The 17845-nt window shown below is 43.7% G+C and overlaps 1 protein-coding gene across 3 annotated transcripts in view; it reads left to right on the top strand.

Annotated features, from left to right (window-relative positions):
• Positions 1 to 17845, top strand: part of LOC115175492 (tubulointerstitial nephritis antigen-like) — a 66719-nt gene that overhangs the window by 32490 nt on the left and 16384 nt on the right. For all 3 annotated transcript variants that reach the window (XR_003872045.1, XM_029734749.1, XM_029734748.1), the window contains exons 4-9: positions 1845 to 1937; positions 3856 to 3970; positions 6905 to 7031; positions 8132 to 8282; positions 8471 to 8657; positions 10950 to 10995. Coding sequence is in view for 2 of the 3 variants with exons in the window: in XM_029734749.1 (XP_029590609.1) it covers positions 1845 to 1937; positions 3856 to 3970; positions 6905 to 7031; positions 8132 to 8282; positions 8471 to 8657; positions 10950 to 10995 (719 nt within the window). In the remaining variant the exon portion in view is untranslated. The remainder of the gene's footprint in view (positions 1 to 1844; positions 1938 to 3855; positions 3971 to 6904; positions 7032 to 8131; positions 8283 to 8470; positions 8658 to 10949; positions 10996 to 17845) is intronic.

Genomic DNA, 17845 nt, shown 5'->3' with positions numbered 1-17845 from the left:
ACTAAAAATGGATATGTTTCAGTGCTCTATAGCCTTAAAAGGTCTCTTGTTCCTCCCCTTCATTCCCTCTCTCTCCCTCCTTCTGCCCCCCTCTCTCTCTCCTTCTGCCCCCCCCCCCCCTCTCTCTCTCTATCTTCTTCTGCCCCCCATCTCTCTCTCTCCTTCTGCCCCGCTCTCTCTCTCTTTCTTTTCCCTTTCTCTTTGCCAAGTCTCTTGTTCCACTTGTTCAGTCTCTCCCGGGGAATTAGAGTATACAGTATAGCTTCTTATTTATTTGTTATTCTTCAAACGTTCTCTGTTGGCTTCCTTGTCCCTTTTGTAATTTAGAAACATTTCTTCACAACAGTGGACAACAATCAGTAAATGACATTGATCACTTGAACTTCAGTGTGTGCAGTACATTAATACACTTCCAATTATTATAATTATTAGTGTCACCATTAGTCATGAATCTAAAGCAATGTTCTCAGTTCTGACCTCTGTCCATTCTAACTTTGTATCTCCTGTATCCTCCCTCTGCTGACCTCTTCTTTTATCTTCCCCTCTTTATCTGCCCCCTCTTTATCTGCCCCCTCTTTATCTTCCCCTCTTTATCTTCCCCCTCTTTATCTGCCCCCTCTTTATCTTCCCCCTCTTTATCTGCCCCCTCTTTATCTGCCCCCTCTTTATCTGCCCCCTCTTTATCTGCCCCCTCTTTATCTGCCCCCTCTTTATCTGCCCCCTCTTTATCTTCCCCCTCTTTATCTGCCCCCTCTTTATCTTCCCCCTCTTTATCTGCCCCCTCTTTATCTGCCCCCTCTTTATCTTCCCCCTCTTTATCTGCCCCCTCTTTATCTTCCCCCTCTTTATCTGCCCCCTCTTTATCTGCCCCCTCTTTATCTGCCCCCTCTTTATCTGCCCCCTCTTTATCTGCCCCTCTTTATCTGCCCCCTCTTTATCTGCCCCCTCTTTATCTGCCCCTTTCTCTTTTTACTTCTCGCTCTCTCTGTGTTTCTCTCTGTCTCTCTCTGTGTCTCTCTCTGTCTCTTTCTCTGTGTCTCTCTCTGTCTCTCTCTCTGTGTCTCTCTCTGTGTGTCTCTCTCTCTGTGTCTCTCTCTCTGTGTCTCTCTCTCTCTGTGTTTCTCTCTGTCTCTCTCTGTGTCTCTCTCTGTCTCTTTCTCTGTGTCTCTCTCTGTCTCTCTCTCTGTGTCTCTCTCTGTGTGTCTCTCTCTCTGTGTCTCTCTCTCTGTGTCTCTCTCTCTCTGTGTTTCTCTGTCTCTCTGTGTCTCTCTTTGTCTCTCTGTGTGTCTCTCTCTGTGTCTCTTTGTGTGTCTCTCTGTGTCTCTCTGTGTCTCTTTGTCTCTGTGTCTCTCTGTGTCTCTGTCTCTGTGTCTCTCTGTCTCTCTCTCTGTCTCTCTCTGTCTCTCTGTGTCTCTCTGTCTCTCTCCGTGTCTCTCTCTGTCTCGCTCTCTCTCTGTCTGTTTCTCTCGCTGTCTCTGTCACACTCTCTTTCTTCTTTCTATCTATTCCATTCCCATCTTTCCTCTCTCTCCCCCTCAACTCCTCTACCTCTCTGCTCTCTTTCCCCCTCCTCTCCCCTCCTCTAACTCTCTGCTCTCTCTCCCCCTCCCTCCTCTAACTCTCTGCTCTTCTCCCCCTCCCTCCTCTAACTCTCTGCTCTTCTCCCCCTCCCTCCTCTAACTCTCTGCTCTTCTCCCCCTCCCTCCTCTACCTCTCTGCTCTTCTCCCCCTCCCTCCTCTAACTCTCTGCTCTTCTCCCCCTCCCTCCTCTACCTCTCTGCTCTTCTCCCCCTCCCTCCTCTAACTCTCTGCTCTTCTCCCCCTCCCTCCTCTACCTCCTACAGTACGTGTGGAACAACAGGGCGTTGGGAGTGTGAGCAGAATGCCTGTCTGATAGAGAATGACATGATCCAGGCTGTCAACAGAGGAAATTATGGGTAAGAGCACTTAAACACACATGCATGCACACACACACAAACATACGCATGCACGCTAGTAATGCACGGGTTGACTCATAACCTGCGGGCGTGTTTATGGTCATGAAATATTGTGTGGATCAAGGGCGGGTGGTTGGGGGCGGGTTGAATAAAGAAGTAACTCTTGTGCAATTTATATCTATTGTCTACGTTGATGTTTTTATTTCGTTATCTGGCATTAATGCGTAAGCCTAAACATCAGAGCCTATCTGTACGCGTGTCAAATAGCCCACACGCCAATCGCCAAATGCTTTCGGGAACAGGCAGAAAAAGTTACAAAGGACAATGTCAGAGTTGAATTCAATAAGGGAGAAGCTGCTAATTCGACTCTTGAACATGAATATAAGGAAGGCCAGAAAAGTACATTTTATACATTTGGAAGATGCTCTTCTCCAGAGAGACTTACTAGAGCATTTAGGGTTAAGTGCCTTGCTCAAAGACACATCGACAGATTGTTCACCTAGTCGGCTCGGTGATTCGAACCAGCGACCTTTCAGTTACTGGCCCAATGCTCTTAACAACTCGGCTAAATGCCACCCGTGAGTGGTAGTAGAGGATGATAGCAGTGCCAGTTGTGTTATATGTGATCAAAATCAAATGTTAATGGTCACATACACATGATTAGCAGATGTTAATGCAAGTGGAGTGAAATGCTTGTGCTTCTAGTTCCAACTGTACAGTAATATCTAGCGAATGATGATTGTGAAGAGCCGTACAAGACGGGGACTTCAAATAGGCCTATGGCACATGAAGGGAACTGTAGCCTACAGTTCAGATGGGTTAAACGGAAACTGAAAACTGGACACTGACTATAGGTCTATAACCTCTCACACAACCTTAATATTAACTCTTGCAGTAAAATGATACATCTTGAGAGAATGTGAATGTGCAGTTAGATACCATCTGTAGTGGCTTGATCTTTATCAGCATCATAAAAGCTGATAGTATTTCGACCACATAAAATATGCATCCAAGCAGAACTGAAATCTATCAGAAACATGTTGGATCGTTTTCACAGCTTTCTATTTCTTTACAACCGGTCAAACTGATGTCATTTGGACATTTTGCACAGGAAATCTTTCCCTTAGTATTATTTGTTGTTGCTACATTCTCTCCCCGGTCCCTAAACTTCTTTGCTCCCTGAAAGAAGCAGAGATGACAGAGAAAACTTTGCCGATGTCAACTAGATTGAAGCATTCATTTTATCAATTTATTACATTATTCTAGTGAGCGAGGGTTTATTTTGGTCTTTTAAGGCAGCATACTGTATAATGACAGAAGATAAGCTTCATGGATCTAATTATAGACAAGTTGACTAACAAACAGCCTCTCAAAAAATCGTTCCGCTGTCTGACTGTAGACTACTGTGCATTTTCTATATTAGGGTTGGGTGTGGGCCTCAGATTGTCACTTCATCACATATATCACAGTCTTCCCTGTGGCTCAGTTGGTAGAGCATGGTGTTTGCAACGCCAGCATGGTGTGTGCAATGCCAAGGTTGTGGGTTTGATTCCCACAGGGGCCAGTACAAAAAAAAAAAAAAATGCATGAAATGTATGTATTCACTACTGTAAGTCGCTCTGGATAAGAGCGTCTGCTAAATGACTAAAATGTAAATGTAAAAAATATAGTCGGGCGGATGGGTTATTAGCAATTGCGGATGGGTGCAGGTAAACAAACCGCTGACCCGTTCACCACTTCCTCAATACTGCCCCTCAAGTCTGCGCAAGGAACTATACGTGGCGTTCCCAATTTCATGGGGCGTTCTTGTATGTAATACGTAAAAGGACACTGCAACACCCCGTTGGCTCCCTAAACTGTGTGGCTGCCTTAATGCACACACTCACTGTCTGGACTTTCCTCTCCTCTGTGTCCCTAGCTGGCGGGCAGCAAACTACAGCCAGTTCTATGGCATGTCTCTGGATGAAGGCCTGAGGTATCGCCTGGGGACACAGAGGCCCTCCAGGACCATCATGAGCATGAACGAGATGCAGGTGAGAAGACCTGTCTGCTTGGTAGGGAAAGGGTTGGGCTGGGTGATTCATCTCCAATGGCACACTATTTCCTATGTAGTGCACTACTTTTACCGGAACCCATACATGAGATGCAGATATGCTGACCTTGAGAGTGAGGGACAGTCCAGTCTGCTTTTTAAATTGCGTGGCCTGGCCTGTATCATTACCAGCTATGGCTACCAGGTGAAGCCTGGTATTGGTCTGTTGATCATTCTTTGTCTGTCTGGATCTTGGAAGTCTACTCTCTGCTATGTTCGTCTTTAGCTTTGTTTACATCTAACCAGACAGATTATGTAAGAGCCAATCAGAGACAGGTTAAGGAGAGAGGGGGTGGGGGATAGGATAGGGGTAGAGGATGAGGTAGAGGATAGAGGTGGAGGGGGATAGGGGTGGAGGGGATAGGGGATAGGATAGGGGTAGAAGATGAGGTAGAGGATAGAGGTGGAGGGGGATAGGAGTGGAGGGGATAGGGGATAGGATAGGGGTAGAAGATGAGGTAGAGGATAGAGGTGGAGGGGGATAGGAGTGGAGGGGATAGGATAGGGGTAGAGGATGAGGTAGAGGATAGAGGTGGAGGGGGATAGGAGTGGAGGGGATAGGATAGGGGTAGAGGATGAGGTAGAGGATAGAGGTAGAGGGGGATAGGAGTGGAGGGGATAGGATAGGGGTAGAGGATGAGGTAGAGGATAGAGGTGGAGGGGGATAGGAGTGGAGGGGATAGGATAGGGGTAGAGGATGAGGTAGAGGATAGAGGTGGAGGGGGATAGGAGTGGAGGGGATAGGATAGGGGTAGAGGATGAGGTAGAGGATAGAGGTGGAGGGGAGGATGGGGTGGAGGGTAGGGGAGCATGGGGTCTAGCCATCTCCATTTCAGACAACATGACTGACTGGCCTTCCTCTCTCCCCCCTACCCTTCCCAGCCACCATCCCCACCTCTCCCCCTACATCCTCCAGACATAACTCCCCCACTCCTCCTCCCTTCAACTTGCTTCTCTCCAATCCCCCACTCCCCCAGCCCGACATGCCCCTACCTGTATCAGGAGCCAGATCTAAGCAGGAGAGCTTATTCATAGATCTCTCTGTCTGTTGTCTGTCTCCCAGCTCAGTCCCCACACGTCTTACAGTCATACTGGGTAATGGATCGGCCCACTCCTAACTCACTCCCACTCCCCTCCTAAACCCTGGGGGTTGGAGCCACACACACACATAGATATTAGCAGGAGGAATGTGAGGAGGACGTATCAGCCGCTGCGCTCTGTCTAAACAAAGATAGAGTTACATGCTAATGCTACACAACGGCAGGGTGTAGCATGCCTCCCACTTCCAGACCTGGCCTGTCTACGTCCCAAATTACACCTTATTCCCTATATACTGTAGTGCTCTGGTGAAAAGTAGTACACTATGTAGGGAATCGGGTTCAATTTGGGATGCAACCCTTTTGGTTAGATGACTCATGACACATACAGCAGAACCTCTTGGACTGGTGAGGAATATGTGAGGCAGCATAGACATTCCCCGTCATGACTTAATGTGATAAGCATTATGATAAGCTTGCTATACCAGGTATTTGTCTGAAGTATTATCATAGTGATTTAATTCTGGAGTTGGAGGCTTCTCCAGTGAGTCCATATTAGGCGTTTAAAGCTGGATCAGGCTCCCCTTTCAATCTCAGGTGTTTGTAGATGAATCACATAGTTGCATATTATTTCCAGTGAGAGCAGATATTTTTCCTTCCCCGCTTTCAATGTCTTTGTTACCCTGAGGCTGTCTGTTAGTGTAGCTTCCCTCAGTCAGTTCAATCAGTTCTATGGTCTGGAGACAGATCAAAGTTTCTGTTTCCATTCTAACTCATTAGGATAAATGGTACTAATCGTCTGTGAATAAGTCCTCTACAATAGAATAACTTAACAGACATCTCACTGTATTAAATTCATGAATGTTCTATTGTGGATAAATATTCAACGTTGCACATTCCGTATAAAAGTATCATTAGGAACTTGTTGCTGTTGGCTTGTCAGTCTCCTCTTGCTGTTGGTTTGTCAGTCTCCTCTTGCTGTTGATTTGTCAGTCTCCTCTTGCTGTTGGTTTGTCAGTCTCCTCTTGCTGTTGGTTTGTCAGTCTCCTCTTGCTGTTGATTTGTCAGTCTCCTCTTGCTGTTGGTTTGTCAGTCTCCTCTTGCTGTTGGTTTGCCAGTCTACTCTTGCTGTTGATTTGTCAGTCTCCTCTTGCTGTTGGTTTGTCAGTCTCCTCTTGCTGTTGATTTGTCAGTCTCCTCTTGCTGTTGGTTTGTCAGTCTCCTCTTGCTGTTGGTTTGTCAGTCTCCTCTTGCTGTTGGTTTGTCAGTCTCCTCTTGCTGTTGGTTTGTCAGTCGCCTCTTGCTGTTGGTTTGTCAGTCTCCTCTTGCTGTTGGTTTGTCAGTCTCCTCTTGCTGTTGGTTTGTCAGTCTCCTCTTGCTGTTGGTTTGTCAGTCTCCTCTTGCTGTTGGTTTGTCCATCTCCTCTTGCTGTTGGTTTGTCAGTCTCCTCTTGCTGTTGGTTTGTCAGTCTCCTCTTGCTGTTGGTTTGTCAGTCTCCTCTTGCTGTTGGTTTGTCAGTCTCCTCTTGCTGTTGGTTTGTCAGTCTCCTCTTGCTGTTGGTTTGTCAGTCTCCTCTTGCTGTTGGTTTGTAAGTCTCCTCTTGCTGTTGGTTTGTCAGTCTCCTCTTGCTGTTGGTTTGTAAGTCTCCTCTTGCTGTTGGTTTGTCAGTCTCCTCTTCCTGTCTGGCCGTTGGAACACCTACTGTTTTCGGAGTAATAATAAATTGTATTTGTATACTTCCAAATAAAATATCAAGGTGGTCAAGTACATTAAAACAGGATTGAAATTGTACAGTAGCTAATTCCTTTTGTCCTCCTTCTCTCTATCCCCCTGCTCAGCTGAATATGGACCCTCAGAATGATCGTCTGCCTCAGTACTTCAACGCAGCAGAGAAGTGGCCTGGAAAGATCCATGAACCTCTGGACCAGGGCAACTGCGCTGCCTCCTGGGCCTTCTCCACTGCAGGTGAGACACTACATGGTAGAAAAATACTGCCAATATACTGGTAAAATACAGGTATTTTGATAAAGTACTGGCAGTTTGTTAAAATACTGGTAAATGTGGGTTACATTTTTTTTCGCAACATTGCAAATACTGGGAAAATTGTAAAATGCTTTCAAAATGACATTTAAGTACCAGAACGTCCCCTTATCATTTACATACCAGGACGTACCCTTATCATGTAAGTACCAGGACGTACCCTTATCATTTACATACCAGAACGTACCCTTATCATTTAAGTACCAGGACGTACCCTTATAATTTAAGTACCAGGACGTACCCTTATCATGTAAGTACCAGGACGTCCCCTTTATCATGTAAGTACCAGGACGTACCCTTATCATATAAGTACCAGGACGTCCCCTTTATCATGTAAGTATCAGGACGTACCCTTATCATTTAAGTACCAGGACTTACCCTTATCATTTAAGTACCAGGACGTCCCCTTATCATTTAAGTACCAGAATGTCCACTTATCATGTAAGTACCAGGACGTCCCCTTTATCATGTAAGTACCAGGACGTACCCTTATCATTTAAGTACCAGGACGTCCCCTTTATCATGTAAGTATCACGACGTACCCTTATCGTTTAAGTACCAGAACGTACCCTTATCATGTAAGTATCAGGACGTCCCCTTTATCATGTAAGTATCAGGACGTACCCTTATCATTTAAGTATCAGGACGTCCCCTTTATCATGTAAGTATCAGGACGTACCCTTATCATTTAAGTACCAGAATGTCCACTTATCATGTAAGTACCAGGACGTCCCCTTTATCATGTAAGTATCAGGACGTACCCTTATCATTTAAGTACCAGAATGTCCACTTATCATTTAAGTACCAGAACATCCCCTTATCGTTTCTTTATCTCTTAGAACATTTCCCAGAATTTCACTCTTTCTCTTTCCCTCCATCTCTCTTTCTCTCCATCTGTCTTTCTCTCCATCTCTCTTTCCCTCCATCTCTCTTTCTCTCCATCTCTCTTTCTCTCCATCTCTCTTTCCCTCCATCTCTCTTTCTCTCCATCTCTCTTTCCCTCCATCTCTCTTTCCCTTGCTCAGCGGTGGCATCGGATCGAATCTCCATCCAGTCGATGGGTCACATGACCCCTCAACTGTCGCCACAGAACCTAATTTCCTGTGATACACGCAACCAAGGGGGCTGTGCTGGAGGACGTATCGACGGAGCCTGGTGGTACATGAGACGCATAGGGTAGGACATATTTTATTGCGACACCAGGCACAATATTAGGAGCTTTTTAAGTGATCAAATGAAGAGTGAATTTTTGGTTCTTTAGCTGTGAATTGATGATTCTCTTTACTCTCTCTCTCCATCTTTCTCTCTCTACTCTCCATCTCTCTCTCTCTCTCTCTCTCTCTCTCTTTCTGCCTTTCTCTCAGTGTGGTGACAGAAGAGTGCTACCCGTTCTCTGCCCCCCAGCAGACACCAGCAGAGGTGGGCCGCTGTATGATGCAGAGTCGCTCTGTGGGCCGTGGGAAGAGACAGGCTACTGCACGCTGCCCCAGCACACACACCTACCACAATGACATCTACCAGTCTACACCTCCCTACAGGCTCTCATCAAACGTATGTACACACACATACACACACACACACACACACACACACACACACACACACACTCGCACGCTCGCTCGCTCTCTCACTCACTCACTCACTCACTCACTCACTCACTCACTCACTCACTCACTCACTCACTCACACACACACACACACACACACACACATACAGTTTTTTATCACTTTGTTACTATTTTCCCAAGTAGGTGGTGAATTTTAAAAACTCTTAGTACAAAACTCCAAACTGGTAACAATTGTAACGCAGCCAGTCTCACATTCAAAACCTTTCACTGTGCATTCATTTTGTTTGTAGACATTTTTCACCACACAATCATTGATCCAAAATATAACTTTGCTGTGAAATATAATGAGTACATTGATTTAATCACCAAAACCCAACATAATGATGTGCTCTCAATTTACTAATTTTAACAACCAGTCAATCCAATATCTACATTTTTTATATACGTTTCAAAATGTAGTATGCTACAGTACTGAAAATTACAGTACATTGCACTGTTTTCACATTAGGCAATGCACTTGCACTACCCCCATTAAAATGTACTGATCATAAAATGTACATAATTTCTATCCTATGTGTGATCAAAGGTGTGATAACTGAAGACATCTTTTACAATGTAATCAAATGAAAGAAATGAAAGAAACATAACGTTTGGCCGGCACTAGTTTGCATCAAGCCGGTCTTGAGCATTTGGCCATAGGTTCTCATCGAAGTCGCAGTAAATATCCTCATTGTTCGTGCACCTGGGGAAAAACCTTTTGACATGGTGAATCCCAGCCTAACATACAGTACCAGTCAAAAGTTTGGGCACACCTACTCATTCAAGGGTTTTTCTTTATTTTTACTATTTTCTACATTGTAGAATAATACTGAAGACATCAACACTGTGAAATAACACCTATGGACTCATGTAGTAACCGAAAAAGTGTTAAACAAATCAAAATATATTTTATATTTGAGATTCTTCAAAGTAGCCACCCTTTACCTTGATGACAGCTTTGCATCAAGGCAAAGAGGGCACGACAAAGCCTATTCCCCCTCAGGAGAAAAAATACTGCCTGGCAAGTTCGATGTATTAGTAGCCAATTAACATTAGCTAACATACCGGTACATACTGCTGTAATGCTATGCGGTTCGTAAGGATAGCATAGCTAACAAACTTTTGCCAACATAACGTGTAACGTAACTTATTTGAAAAGGTATTTTTTTATTACATTTTCAACATTATTCTTAACATTTGTCATAATTAGTTAAAGCAATGAATTTGTATCCGCTCTCGTCGGACTTTGGCTGCATATTTTCTGCCATTTTCATCAAATCTGAAAAGTTATGAAGCCACGCCCATTTTCTGAAGAATTGCATTATGGGGCCTAAAAGTCGCTCTGGATAAGAGCATCTGCTAAATGACTTAAATGTAAATGTAAAAGCATGGAAATATTGTCCACTGCTTGCATACATCGAATTTTGACGAATTTAGTACATCATCCGGGAACTTTTGGCATACTAACTATATCCATACTATAAACTTGGTCCTGGGGCCCCCCCTGGGTGCACGTTTTGGTTTATGTCCTAGCACTACTCCGCTGATTCAAATGACCAACTAGTCATCAAGCTAGGGAGGAAACAAAACGTGTACCCAGGGGCGGTCCCAGGACAGAGTTTGGGAAACCCTGATCTCAGACACAAGAGGGGGTAGCAGTAGAGAATGTTATAACTCCTTCTCTGAAGTAAGCTACAGTAGATCAACTTGAAAGTCTGTAGCTATTACATTAAGACTGTGTCCCAAATGGCACCCTATTCCCTACAAATTACACTACTTTTGACCAGAGCTATATGGGCCCTAGTCAAAGTAGTGCACTATATAGCGAATAGGGGACCATTTGGGACTCTACCTAACTATTTCCAGAGGCCATGAGCAGTAAGAGAATCCACATGCATCCACTTGTTTTATATCCTAATCAAAGGATACCCACTGAGTTACAGCGTAGGCTTTATTATCTCTTATTATCAAGCATTCTAAATTATGCTTAATGTTGGAAATCATTACAGCGTGTTTATCTTCCTCTATAACCTCTCAAGTCACCAAGCCATGTATTTAGAGTTGTAGAGCTGTTCTACAACATGGTCAAACAATTTATGTTGCTATCCCCTCCACTTTGTCTCTTTCCTTTATTTAATTACAGATCTGTCCATCTCTTTCCTTTCATCTCATTACTGTTCTGTCCATCTCTTTCCTTTCATCTAATCAGAGTTCTGTACATTTTGTTTCTTCACAGGAGAAGGAGATCATGAAGGAGATTATGGATAACGGCCCAGTGCAAGGTAGGATGATTTAGATGATGACTGTTTGTGTGTTTGTGTTTGTGTGTGTGTGATGTTTGTGTAGGTGTGTTATTGCCATCAGCAGCTGTAAAAGAATGAGCTTCTGGAACCATGTGTGTTTCCTGTAGAGTTCAGAGCAATCTCTTGGTTTTAGGAATGAATTCAGAAGGGCAACAAAGCCTTGGGTTTTGCTTAAAGAGCAGGATTGGGTATGAGAGATCCTTTGCCTGTGATTGGGCGGAGGCTTGGAGTCAGGCTATTATCACCAGGTTGGATACAGAACGTGTTTGATTTTATAATATAGTGGAATTTAATTAAGCAATAATGCCCGAGGAGGTATGGTATGGCCATTAAACCACGGCTAAGGTCTATGCACAACACAACGGGGAGTGACTGGATATTCGCCTTGGTATATCCATATACCACAAACCCAGAGCTGCCTTATGGCTATTATAAACTGTCTACCAACTTAATTAGAGCAGTACAAAGCAATGTTTTGTCATATACTGTCAGCCAGCCAGTCAGCATTCAGGTCTCAAACCACCCAGTTTGTAATATTATATATAGTATGATATATTAAATGTATTATGTTTAGTATTGCACTGTGGTCAGTGTTGGGGAGTAGTGAACTACATGTAGTTCAACTAGCAAAGGCCAGCATTCCGTAGTAGCCTCTTTACTGTCGATGTTGAGACTGGTGTTTTGAGGGTACTATTTAGGGTACAGTTGAGGACTTGTGAGGCGTCTGTTTCTCAAACTAGACATACTAATGTACTTGTCCTCTTGCTCAGTTGTGCACCGGGACCTCCCACTCCTCTTTCTTTTCTGGTTAGAGCCAGTTTGCGCTGTTCTGTGAAGGGAGTAGCACACAGCGTTGTACGAGATCTTCAGTTTCTTGGCAATTTCTTGCATGGAATAACCTTCATTTCTCAGAACAAGAATAGACTGATGAGTTTCAGAAAAAAGTTATTTGTTTCTGGCCATTTTGAGCCTGTAATCGAACTCACAAATGCTGACGCTCCAGATACTCAACTAGTCTAAAGAAGGCCAGTTTTATTGCTTATTTAATCAGACAACAGTTTTCAGCTTTGCTAACATAATTTGAAAATGTTTTTCTAATGATAAATTAGCCTTTTAAAATGATAAACTTGGATTAGCTAACACAACGTGCCATTGGGACACAGGAGTGATGGTTGCTGATAATGGGCCTCTGTACGCCTATGTAGATATTCCATAAAGAAATCTGCAGTTTCCAGCTACAATAGTCATTTACAACATTAACAATGTCTACACTGTATTTCTGATCAATTTGATGTTATTTTAATGGACAAAAAATGAGCTTTTCTTTCAAAAACAAGGACATTTCTAAGTGACGGCAAACTTTTGAACGGTAGCTATAACTGGTCCTCATGCCTCATCATGCCATTGTTGGACTGGTACTCAGGAGCAAGAGTATATTTGTATAGGGTATGTATACATGTAAGCTACAGTGTATCACAACCGGCCATGATTGGGAGTCCCATAGGTCGGCGCACAATTGGCACAGCATCATCTGGGTTGGACCGGGGTAGGCTGTCATTGGAAATAAGAATTTGTTCTTAACTGACTTGCCTTGTTTAAATAAAGGTTTAAAAAATCATGCTAGAGACCTAAAAACCATTGTCAGCCCCCAGAGCCTTTAGCTTAGAGGTTGATTGATTTACCTATATTTCTATGATTCTAATGATTTACCTATGACTCTAATGATTTACCTATGAGACTAATGATTTACCTATGACTCCAATGATTTATCTATGACTCTAATGATTTACCTATGACTGTCATGCCCTGACCTTAGAGATGTTTATTTTCCTCTAGTTTGGTTAGGTTAGGGTGTGATGTGGGGTGGGCAATCTAGTTTTTCTATTTCTTTGTTTTGGCTGAGTGTGGTTTCCAATCAGAGGCAGCTGTCCATCGTTGTCTCTGATTGGGAACCAAGGCAGCCCTTTTTCCCTCCTTGAGTTGTGGGATCTTGTTTATGTGTAGGTGTAGGTTATGCACACCATGACTTCACGTTTAGTTTGTTCTGTATTGTTTTGGTGAGTTTCCTTTATTAAGCATGTGGAACTCTACGCACGCTGCGCCTTGGTCTCCTCATTCTTACGACGAGCATGACAATGACTCTAATGATTTACCTATGACTCTAATGATTTACCTATGGCTCTAATGATTTACCTATGACTCTAATAATTTACCTATGGCTCTAATGATTTACCTATGATTCAAATTATTTACTTATGACTTGCCAAGAATGTTGACAATGTCCTAAGATCTTGACCATTCCTCACACAATAATTTTTTTACCAAAATGTGTCACCTGGAAAACACCTGGCTAAAGAAAGGTTAACATCAGCAAGTATCTGCTCTTATGTCAGGGCTAGTATTAAAAAACAAATCTGAACTACCGCTCCCTTTCTAGAATGAAAAGCAGTTCTAAACACGGGCTTCACGTTGTCTTCTAAACACGGGCGTCGCGTTGTCTTCTAAACACGGGCTTCACGTTGTCTTCTAAACACGGGCTTCACGTTGTCTTCTAAACACGGGCTTCGCGTTGTCTTCTAAACACGGGCTTCGCGTTGTCTTCTAAACACGGGCGTCGCGTTGTCTTCTAAACACGGGCGTCGCGTTGTCTTCTAAACACGGGCGTCGCGTTGTCTTCTAAACACGGGCTTCACGTTGTCTTCTAAACACGGGCTACACAGTTGTCTTTACAATGGCAAAGTTTCCTCAGATGTTGGGATGGAGAGAGCTCAGAAAGGAAAGGGAGACCAAAAGGAGGACAGAAATAGAGAATGAGAAATAGAGGAATGTAAAGATTGTGTATTTGTGTTAGTACACTCACTGTATATTTCAACATTTCGCTCCCTGCTTATACATGACCACCAATTCTGTTATGGATTTTAGCGATTTTATTACCTTTCTGGTTAGCGATTGTATCACCATCATGGTTTTGTTTTCAACTGACGGTTATTTTACCATCTACTGTTGCCCTGGATGTCTGCCTGGTTGAGCGCCTCTCTTTGGCCTCCTCCTGTTACTGCTGCAATGCTCCCCACCTGCCCTGGTCTCTCTCTCCCAATGTGGTACTGGTGCCTCCGGCACACTCTCTCTCTCCCTCTCTCCCAGTCTGGTACAGGTGCCCAGCCCCTCGCGCTCTCTCTCTCTCTTTCTCTTTCTCTCCTCGGAGCTTTGCTGGCTTACATCATAGGCACACACCACAGATGTTTTACTGATCTGCTGTTGGACTATTTGAATAGTCATTCTTGCTATGTTTGTAATATTATTTAGCAAGCTTTTATATTAAGTCGTAGTTCATTTAATATTGTTAAGCGTTGTGTTGGCTACATATCTTAGATTGTTCTGTTAACTTTGCATGTGCTTAGCACTGTGTTTTCTCTCATGTTAGGGACAGACGTTCCGCTAGCGGAACGCCTCACCAATATCCAATAGTATAGCGTGGCGCGAAATACAAACACCTAAAAAATGCTATAACTTCAATTTCTCAAACATATGACTATTTTACACCATTTTAAAGATAAGACTCTCGTTAATCTAACCACACTGTCCGATTTCAAAAAGGCTTTACAGCGAAAGCAAAACATTAGATTATGTCAGGAAAGTACCCTCCCAAAAATAATCACACAGCCATTTTCAAAGCAAGCATATATGTCACCAAAACCACAGCTAAATGCAGCACTAACCTTTGATGATCTTCATCAGATGACACTCCTAGGACATTATGTTATACAATACATGCATGTTTTGTTCAACCAAGTTCATATTTATATCAAAAACCAGCTTTTTACATTAGCATGTGATGCTCAGAACTAGCATACCCACCGCAAACTTCCAGTGAATTTACTAAATTACTCACGATTAACGTTCACAAAATACATAACCAATTATTTTAAGAATTATAGATACAGAACTCCTTTATGCAATCGCGGTGTCCGATTTTAAAATAGCTTTTCGGTGAAAGCACATTTGCAATATTCTGAGTACATAGCCCGGCCATCACGGCTAGCTATTTTGACACCCACCAAGTTTGGCACTCACAACTCAGATTTACTATAAGAAAAATTGGATTACCTTTGCTGTTCTTCGTCAGAATGCACTCCCAGGACTTCTACTTCAACAACAAATGTTGTTTTGGTTTGAAATAATCCATAGTTATATTCAAATAGCTCCGTTTTGTTCATGCGTTCAGGTAACTATCCGAAGGGTGACGCGCCAGCGCGTTTCGTGACAAAAAAATTCAAAATATTCCATTACCGTACTTCGAAGCATGTCAAACTCTGTTTAAAATCAATTTTTATGCGATTTTTCTTGTAAAATAGCGATAATATTCCGACCGGGAGATGTTGTATTCGTTCAAACACTGAAAGTAAAACATGGAGTCGTCTCGTGCACGCGCGCTCCAGTGTCATTGTTCTCAGAAGGACCACTCACAAAAACCCCTGCTGTTTTTCGCCCAGAGCCAGGAGAGCTCTCATTCCACTTTCTGGCGCCTTCCTAGAGCCAATGGAAGCCTTAGAAAATGTCACGTTACAGCAGAGATGCTGTATTTTTGATAGAGATGCCCTAGTAGGAGAACAAATTGTCAGACATGGCACTTCCTGTATAGAATCTTCTCAGGTTTTGGCCTGCCATATGAGTTCTGTTATACTCACAGACACCATTCAAACAGTTTTAGAAACTTTAGAGTGTTTCTATCCAAATCTACTAATTATATGCATATTCTAGTTTCTGGGCAGGAGTAGTAACCAGATTAAATCGGGTACGTTTTTTTTATCCAGCCGTGAAAATACTGCCCCCTATCCCTAACAGGTTTTAATTGATAGGGCAATAAACGAACATGCTGCTGTTGCTCATTTTGCTGTTGTCTACCCTTGGCTTTTACATTGTTGGCGATACTTTTGGAGCCCGTTGATCTGTGAAGGAGGAAAAAAACTCATTTTCAGCAAACTTAATGTGTAAATATTTGTATGAACATAAGATTCAATAACTGAGACATAAACTGAACAAGTTCCACAGAAATGTGACCAACAGAAATGGAATATTGTGTCCCTGAACAAAGGGGGGATCAAAATCAAAAGTAACAGTCAGTATCTGGTGTGGCCACCAGCTGCATTAAGTACTGCAGTGCATCTCCTCCTCAAGGACTGCACCAGATTTGCCAGTTCTTGCTGTGAGATGTTACCCCACTCTTCCACCAAGGCACCTGCAAGTTCCCAGACATTTCTGGGGGGAATGGCCCTAGCCCTCACCCTCTGATCCAACAGGTCCCAGACGTGCTCAATGGGGTTGAGATCCGGGCTCTTCGCTGGCCATGGCAGAACACTGACATTCCTGTCTTGTAGGAAATCACGCACAGAACGAGCAGTATGGCTGGTGGCATTGCTGGAGGGTCATGTCAGGATGAGCCTGCAGGAAGGGTACCACATGAGGGAGGAGGATGTCTTCCCTGTAACGCACAGCGTGGAGATTGTCTGCAATGACAACAAGCTCAGTCCGATGATGCTGTGACACACCGCCCCAGACCATGACGGACCCTCCACCTCCAAATCGATCCCTCCACCTCCAGAGTACAGGCCTCGGTGTAAGGCTCATTCCTTCGACGATAAACGCGAATCCGCCCATCACCCCTGGTGAGACAAAACCGCGACTCGTAAGTGAAGATCACTTTTTGCCAGTCCTGTCTGGTCCAGCGACGATGGGTTTGTGCCCATTGGTGACGTTGTTGCCGGTGAGGTCTGGTGAGGACCTGCCTTACAACAGGCCTACAAGCCCTCAGTCCAGCCACTCTCAGCCTATTGCGGACAGTCTGAGCATTGATGGAGGGATTGTGCATTCCTGCTGTAACTCGGGCAGTTGTTGTTGCCATCCTGTACCTGTCCCGCAAGTGTGATATTCGGATGTACCGATGCTTTGCAGGTGTTGTTACACGTGGTCTGCCACTGCAAGGACAATCAGCTGTCCGTCCTGTCTCCCTGTAGCGCTGTCTTATGCGTCTCACGGTATGGACATTGCAATTTATTGCCTTGGCCACATCTGAAGTCCTCATGCCTCTTTGCAGCATGCCTAAGGCATGTTCACGCAGATGAGCAGGGAACCTGGGCATCTTTCTTTTTGTGTTTTTCCGAGTCAGTAGAAAGGCCTCTTCAGTGTCCTAAGTTTTCATAACTGTGACCTTAATTGCCTACCATCTGTAAGATGTTGGTGTCTTAACGACCGTTCCACAGGTGCATGTTCATTAATTGTTTATGGTTCATTGAACAAGCATGGGAAACCGTGTTTAAACCCTTTACAATGAAGTTATTTGGATTTTTACAAAATATATTTGAAAGACAGGGTCCTGAAAAGGGGATGTTTCTTTTTTTGCTGAGTTTATGACTGTTTCTCCCTTGTGCCTTGGGAGAAACCACACGGTTGCTCTGTAAATTCCCGTGAGAACTTTGCACATTTCTTCCAAACAACATGGGAGAAATCGGACTCTTCAGGACTGTTCTCTTGGTACTTAACCATGTCTCTGGACTTTACACATCTCCTGAAATATGTGGCGTTAAAGACTCTGGTGACTGTGGATTGTCCTTCAAGTGCTGTCTGTAAATCCAGATGTTGTAACCCCCGATATAGACTTGCCATTATTTTGCTGCTTCAACTGTTTGGAAATGTGTAATAAAACCAAGGTCCTGTCATTTTTACCCCAGCCCAATTAAGTAGTCAGAGCGGCCTGAAGTTTCTGCATATGAATGTAAGAAGTCTTCTGCTGAAGCTGGATTTTGTGAATATATGGATAAAAACTGCCGAC

Source organism: Salmo trutta, chromosome 36 (assembly GCF_901001165.1).
Source record: "Salmo trutta chromosome 36, fSalTru1.1, whole genome shotgun sequence".
Classification (NCBI taxonomy): Eukaryota; Metazoa; Chordata; class Actinopteri; order Salmoniformes; family Salmonidae; genus Salmo; species Salmo trutta.
Note: the sequence above shows the minus strand (reverse complement) of the source record. Positions and strands in the feature narration are given on the sequence as shown.